The sequence below is a fragment of the Peromyscus californicus genome, unplaced genomic scaffold (assembly GCF_007827085.1).
Source record: "Peromyscus californicus insignis strain IS unplaced genomic scaffold, ASM782708v3 Scaffold_7__1_contigs__length_154581171, whole genome shotgun sequence".
NCBI classification, from domain to species: domain Eukaryota; kingdom Metazoa; phylum Chordata; class Mammalia; order Rodentia; family Cricetidae; genus Peromyscus; species Peromyscus californicus.
The window spans coordinates 139,437,445-139,444,343 of NW_026294595.1; the positions used below are offsets into that span (position 1 = coordinate 139,437,445).

The following is a 6,899-nucleotide window of genomic DNA, read 5'->3' on the forward strand; positions in this document are numbered from 1 at the left end:
ACAGACACACACACACACACAGACACACACACACACACACACACACACACACACACACACACACACACACACACAATCGACATGAAGCTTCAAACAACAGAAAGTTCAAAAATTCAGAAGCTGTTCAGTCCATGAAGCTGGATATCCCATCTGGTCTTCAGTACACACCAGAGTTCTGAAGAAGTAAACTCTAATGCCAGTGAAGAAATGGATTTGCCAGCAAGAGCTAGGGCAAGCAGGCAAAGAACAAAGAGGTGCCTTCTTCCATGTCCTTTATATAGGCTGCCAGCAGAAGGTGTAGCCCAGATTAAAGGTGGATCTTCCTACTTCAAACTATTTAATTAATAAAAATCAAGCATCTACAACTCTCTACCTTATTTTTTGAGACAGTGTCTCTCAGTGATCGTGGTATACCAAAACCCAGAAAGATACCATTTATAATAATATTAAAATATAGATGTTATAAAGCCTGCATGAGAAAAGTATCAGAAACCTTTATCTTCTTTAAGTTATTTTTAATATTTTTATGGATAGTTTATTAATTTTATCATTTACTTGAGAATTTCATACTGTTTTGATCATATTCACTCTTCTTCAGCCAGTTTGTCCCAGATCCAACTCTGCTCCCTTCCCACACAATTCTGTGTCCTATTTTTTCCCTTCTAGGCCAATTTGTGCTACCTAAATGTTCTCTGATGTATGGCCTTCTACTGTCTCATGATCAGCTTATGAGGAGCTACACTATTAGAGAGAACCAATCCTTCCTCTTCCAGAACTAACAATCGTCAATATCTCCATGTCCAACTCCCCTCTCCATGCTGGGATTTAGTCTGGTTTAGGCTTGTACATGTCCTATGCATGAACCACTGTGAGTTCATTTGTGCAGCTGCCCTGCTGTATCCAGAAGACACTGTTTCCTTACAGTTATCCATCACCTCTGGCCCTTTCACTCTTTCTGATCCATCTTCCACAATGATTCCTGGGCCTTTGAAGGAAGGAGTATGGTGTGTATTCTCATTTAAGGATGGGTATTCTACAATCTCTTATTCTCTGCACTTTGGCAAGTTGTGTGTCTCTGGGGTTTTTTTGTGTGTGTATGTATGTGTGTGTGTGTGTGTGTGTGTATGGGGGTTGGGGAAGGCATACTCATAGGCCATAAGAAAGCATAGGATCCCCATAAAACTGGAGTTATAGGAGATTGTAAGCCACCCCATGTAGGCACTGGGAACTGAACTTGGGTGCTCTGGAAGAGAAGCCAGTGCTCCTAACCAGAGTCATCTCTCCAGCCCCAGAAATCTTTCTTGAAAAAAATTATTAAAGACCAAAATAAACATAAAATTGGTCTAAAGATTCAATGCAGCTCAAAACAATGTCTAGGGTAGGTTTTTCTCAGAAATTTGTCAAGTTAATTTTGAATTTTATATGGAAAATGAAAACTCCTAATACAAAGTTCAAGAAATTAAGTATGGCTTTTGAAACAGGAATATATAATGTAATAAAACACGCAAATCCACATATATTAGCAAAATTATATGATTGTAGCTATTGACAGTGGCTGAATAGAACGCAGTTAATGAAAGAGAAGTCTGAAACCATCAGAAAATGATAGGGGGCCTTTATTTCATGGTTCACCAAAAGAAACCAATGTCAAATGATTCCAGGGTGTGGATGGGAGTCATTTTTTCCAAACTTATAAAACAAGTCAGGTTCAAGGTGGCTTCACAGAGTAGTGTAGCAATGTGCTTCAAACAAACTCTTAGCTGAGTGTGAAAGCACGGGCCAGCAACCCCAGTACTTGGGAGGCTCAGGTGGGAAGATCAGAGAAGTTCAAGGCCAGCACGGGCTACTCAACAAGTTCCTGAACAAATCAAGGTAAACAGCCAGATCTTGTCTCCAAAAATTAAACAGTAATAATAATAACAGAACACTACTAAACCCCTTATGCCAACTTCAAATCAAGTGTCCACTACAAAATAGGTAAGTGATCATGTACATAACTTAACCTCTATCTGTTCAGTGTCTGTCATTGGTGAGGACAAATATACCTACCTCAGGGTTCTGCGTAATAATTCAATGACTTAGTCCATATGGATTACTTAATATAGACTATGGCAAGAAGGAAATGCTTCAGTCATCATTTCTATCACTGTTACTCTCACACTTCATTCTTTCCAATGCACCAGGCCAGTTTTTCTCTGCTTTAGAAAACCAGAACATGGGAAGGAAGCAATTCTTTTAAAATTCCTTGCTCTGGTGATCCAACCCTCCATAGTTAAGCATATGCATATGCCCTGTCCCTAAGCTCACACTGTTTCTGCATGAATATGGAACTCACTATCAGGGGTCTAATCAGTTTGGGGCCTTTAGCTTCATGGCTGGGTACTCAAGCACTCAGCGTTTAACTCAACACCTCGTAATGCCCAATCCTGGCCCTTGGATTAGGTGGGCTCAGCCCTCCCACCAAACCAAACCTGAAGTATAAGAGCATTAAACAGTTTAATAAACCTACTGCCTGCCCCACCATGAAGCCTGCTAAGCTGGGGGTTCTCCTAGCGTTCTTCATCTTCTGCTCACTCACCACCCCAGGACTGAGTGGTATTGCCAAACTTATGAAACTGCTGTGCGATGAATACAGAGGTATGGATGAGGTTAAAACAGAAGGTAAATCCATGGCCTTATGGATGAGGGAGGAAGAAATGGAAACAATTCCACTGGGTAGGTCAGAAGGATCCTCTGTTGTGGCAACAGCCACCAACCTTCAGTGCCTTAACTTGGGGCATTGTTTACTTTGGAGGTCTTGTGGATGTCCAGAGAGGATAAAACAATATATGGTATAAGTAAGTCCTTTCCAGAGAGAGAACTCTTTTGTAGGAGGTCAAAGACTGGAAGCATTTTGAGATAGGGGTTTTGTGACATCTTTCAAAGAGTTCAGACCTTCCAAGAGCATGCATTGGAGTGAGAGAGAGGAATTTGGAGACTGATATAATTGAGGTATATCCTGCATTTGGGCTCTGGGCATATAGAAAACATCTGAGCACACTGTCCCTATACAGCAGAGTTTACAGTGTAGCTATGACTCATAATGAGACTTTATACCTGAACCCAAGTGATACAGTCTATACTTTGATTCAGATTCCAAACTCTGATCCTGTCACTCAGCAGATCTGTGCCTTTGGAAGAGATTCTGGGCCAATTATCATCTCCTCCCCTACCCCAGCTTATCCATATGTAAAACAAAAATTAGAAAATCAGAGAGCATTTGTGACTATAAAATAAAATTGTGTGTGTTACTAGGCCTAGACAAGTAGTCTCCCCAGTGAATAAATTACAGACTGGTAGCTTGAGGAAGGAAGGGGGAGCATTAAGCACTAGACTCAACATGGCCACCAGTGTGAGTATGTCAATCATTCATACCCACCACTTAGCCAATAACAGATGAGACAGCTGCTTCCTGACAAAACAAGAGAAAGAGTGAAGAATAGGCATGAGGAGGAAAGATTTTCATGCCCTTGGTTCTGAATCCAACTTTCACAACAACAGAGTACAGAATCTCCTGAATTTGGAAATGTAAATTGTATGATGAGGATGTAGGAAGGGGTGTGTGTGTGTTCTGCATTGTGTGTCTTCAGCAGGCCGGTGAAAAGATAGGTAATGAGGCATGGCGGAGCAGAATGCCGGAACACCCTGCAAGGTGTGTGGTGTCAAGAACCTTGTCACTTTGTACAAGCTGAGCCAGTCACAATCCAGTTCTTTCCCAAACCGATGCCCCAGATCACAATCTGGAGACACAAATTGTTGGTGTTGGACAAACATGGCTCTGCCATATATTTCTGCTTTTAACAGAAAAGGCAGAAACCTCTCAGGGTCCCTGAACAAGAATGTTTCCAAGCTAAAGGAAGGAATTTTTCTTTCTTTGTGTGTGTGTGTGTGTGTGTGTGTGTGTGTGTGTGTGTGTGTGTGTGTGTACACCTGCATGCATGCAATTGTTTATGCATGAATACTTACGAACCACAGCACACATGTGGAGGTCAGAGATCAACTGGAGGGAGTTGGTTTTCTCTTCCCACCATGTGGGCTCCATAGAGATAACTCCAATCAGTTCCTTAACCCCTAAGCCACCTCACCATCCCAAGCAGGAATTTTTTTTTTTTTTAATTTCAGGGCTGAGGACCAAACCCAGGCCTTGTGCTTGCTAGGCAAGCACCCTACCACTGAGCTAAATCCCCAACCCCCCAAGCAGGAATTTTTAAGGGCCTCTCAATAGAGACAAACTTGCTGTTGAGTCTTAATCATCTTCCTCTAATTCTATGGAAACTTCTCTCACAGATATTTGTACTATGGATATGGATCCCGGCCATTGCTATGAACCACAATTTAAATTTTTCTACAATCGAACTGCCAAAGAGTGTCAGAGTTTTATCTTCAATGGCTGCGATGGTAACCTTAATAACTTCAATCTTAAATTAGAATGTGACATAGCCTGTAATGAAGACTACCGAACAGTGCGGTAAGGAATCTAATCTCATCTTTTATCTTTGGGAGAATGACAAGGAAAGACTCTGAGATTCAAGGGTAGAGAAAATTAGTCAAGGGCTTACCCCTGTTTTAGGATGTGAAGAGGGAGGATTGTTCTAATAAGAGGTTCTAATGGGTAGGCTGGATCTCAGAATAAATTGTTGACTTTCATCAGGTTAGATCGAGGTGCTTGCCTTTAGCGCAGCACTCAGGAGGCAGAGGCAGGTGGATCTCTGTGAGTTTGAGGCTAGCCTGGCCTACAGATGGAGTTCCAGGACATCCAGGGCTACACAGAGAAGCCTTGTCTCAAAAAACAAAACAACAAAAATTATTGACTTTACAATTAGAAAAATCATATGTCCAGGGGGAAATTGTAGCTGCTGTCTACTGAACAATTATTTGCTAAACTGCCAGGTATTCATAAGCAATTACCATATAATAATACAATTTTACATTAAAATAGCTTCACTAACCCTCCAAAAACAACCACCCCAGAAGCTTTGACTACTACCGTGGCTGAAGGACGGCTTGAGTCAAAAGAGAAGAAATCCCCACTGAGAGCATGGAGAAGGTCCAGAAAGCCCCAGAAGTCCTGAAGGCACCCACGGGCCAGGCATCGCATCTGAGCAAAGGTCAGTGCAAGGCCGAGGCTTCAGCTCCAATGGGTCCACAGCTCCCTGAGAAGCTGGGCTTTGCCTCCCCGAGTCCCAAAGACAATGACTACTCTCAACCTTGACTGGAGAAGCTGCTCTTTGCAGGAGATGAAGAGACTCATGGCTGCTCACAGTGCTGAGAGATCAAGACCCTGCTGAGTGCTCAGGCCTAGGACGTTTATACCATCCCTTCTAAGGGGCATAAGAGTAGAATGATGAGAAGCAGAGTTGCAGAACTAATATTCTGGACAGGCACAGACATTGCAATCAAGAACTCACAGCAGCTGCAGCCTTATATACTGCACCTTCACAAACCCAAGTGTGAAAACAGTCAGCCATGAACGGGAGACGGGTTCAGGCTTCCTGTCCCAGGCAACTACTGGCTATTGATGGATCCTGGTGAAGAACAGTCATGGTCTTCAGTTTTACACCTACCAGTGAGTCCATCAGGTTCCACAACCATGGTCACATGTACAGCCGCAACTAAAATCAGTGGGTCACAAAACAAAATGACATGGATTCAAGAAAGTGACCTTTAGGGGCATGGCAAAGAGATCAAAATAAGTGGAATGAAAATAATCAGAATGCAATATATATATATATATAATTGTCAAAGAATATATATGTAATTGTCAAAGAATAAATTACTGAAAGATATGAAAAAATAAGATTAAATGAAAATAGCTGTACAGTATATTAATATTATTTTCACCTGATAGATGAGGAAAATGAGCCTATTAGAAGTAACCAATTGAAGCCTGGTGGTGGTGTCACGGGCTTTAATCCCAGCAATTGAGAGACAGAGGCAGGCAGATCTCTGAGTTTGAGGCTACCCTGGTCTACACAGTGAGTTCCAGAACAGCCAGGGCTACACAGAGAGACCCTGTCTAAAAAACAAAACAAAACAACACACACACATACACACACACACACACACACACACCAAAAAAGTAAACAATTGCTCACTAAGTAACATAGCAAGTTGGTTTGGGGTTTTGTTTTGTTTTGTTGTTTTAATCAGATCTAACCATCATGAGGCTCTTGACTTGCTTATATGCTCCAAGATCCCTCAAATCAAATCTTTGCATTCAGGTCTTCTAAATCTCCAGAGAGACACGCTATTTTGTACAGGTGAAGTCCCAGCCCACAACTGACCGTTTCCAAGTTATTAGAGGGTCCCATCTAGGATCCCATCCGGGCAGTGCTGTGACTGGTTTCCATAAAAGGAGACACAGAATGGCCTAGGTGGTGACTCAAAAGTTCTGATTCTGGTTTTGATCATTCCTAATGCATCTTTGCAGAGGCTGGAACCTGGGGAGTAACCATCTTTTTGGATGAATAAAACAGATTAACGCACCAGAGGGTTAACTGATACAGAGGCCATTCTTTAGGATTGTCCCAAGACAGAAATGACTTACACTAATCCAGGGAGACTCTTTTGTAATCAGCAACATGAATCTTGTTTTTCTACTTAAACAGAAAATTGGAACCAGAACCTGAACCTGAACTTGAGAGTATGGGCATTTGTGGATATTCCTGGATGGGCCATCTGAAACAAAGACGTAAGAAGATTCAGGTCACCGTTGAAATCTTTGGAAAATGTCCATAATCCTTTGATTTACTATTTTCCTGTTCCTAATTTTGTCTTTCTTGAGAAATTACTGCAATCATTAAAACTGAAAGGCTCTTCTTGTGTGCCCTTCTGCTCTGTGTCTTCATTCCATCGCCTTG

The 6,899-nt window shown here is 41.9% G+C and overlaps 1 protein-coding gene across 1 annotated transcript; it reads left to right on the forward strand.

The window, feature by feature from the left end:
- Positions 1-2,522: 2,522 nt before the first annotated feature.
- On the forward strand, positions 2,523-4,511 carry Spint4 (serine peptidase inhibitor, Kunitz type 4). Its single transcript, XM_052723730.1, has 2 exons — positions 2,523-2,637; positions 4,327-4,511. The coding sequence occupies exons 1-2, from the start codon at positions 2,523-2,525 to the stop codon at positions 4,509-4,511; spliced, it is 300 nt and encodes a 99-aa protein (XP_052579690.1).
- The last annotated feature ends 2,388 nt before the right edge of the window (positions 4,512-6,899 follow it).

Coding starts and splice junctions, on each gene's coding strand:
- Spint4 (XM_052723730.1), top strand. CDS start 2,523: ATGAAGCCTGCTAAGCTGGGGGTTCTCCTAGCGTTCTTCATCTTCTGC. Junction 2,638..4,326: donor GCTGTGCGATGAATACAGAG/GTATGGATGAGG, acceptor CTTCTCTCACAG/ATATTTGTACTATGGATATG.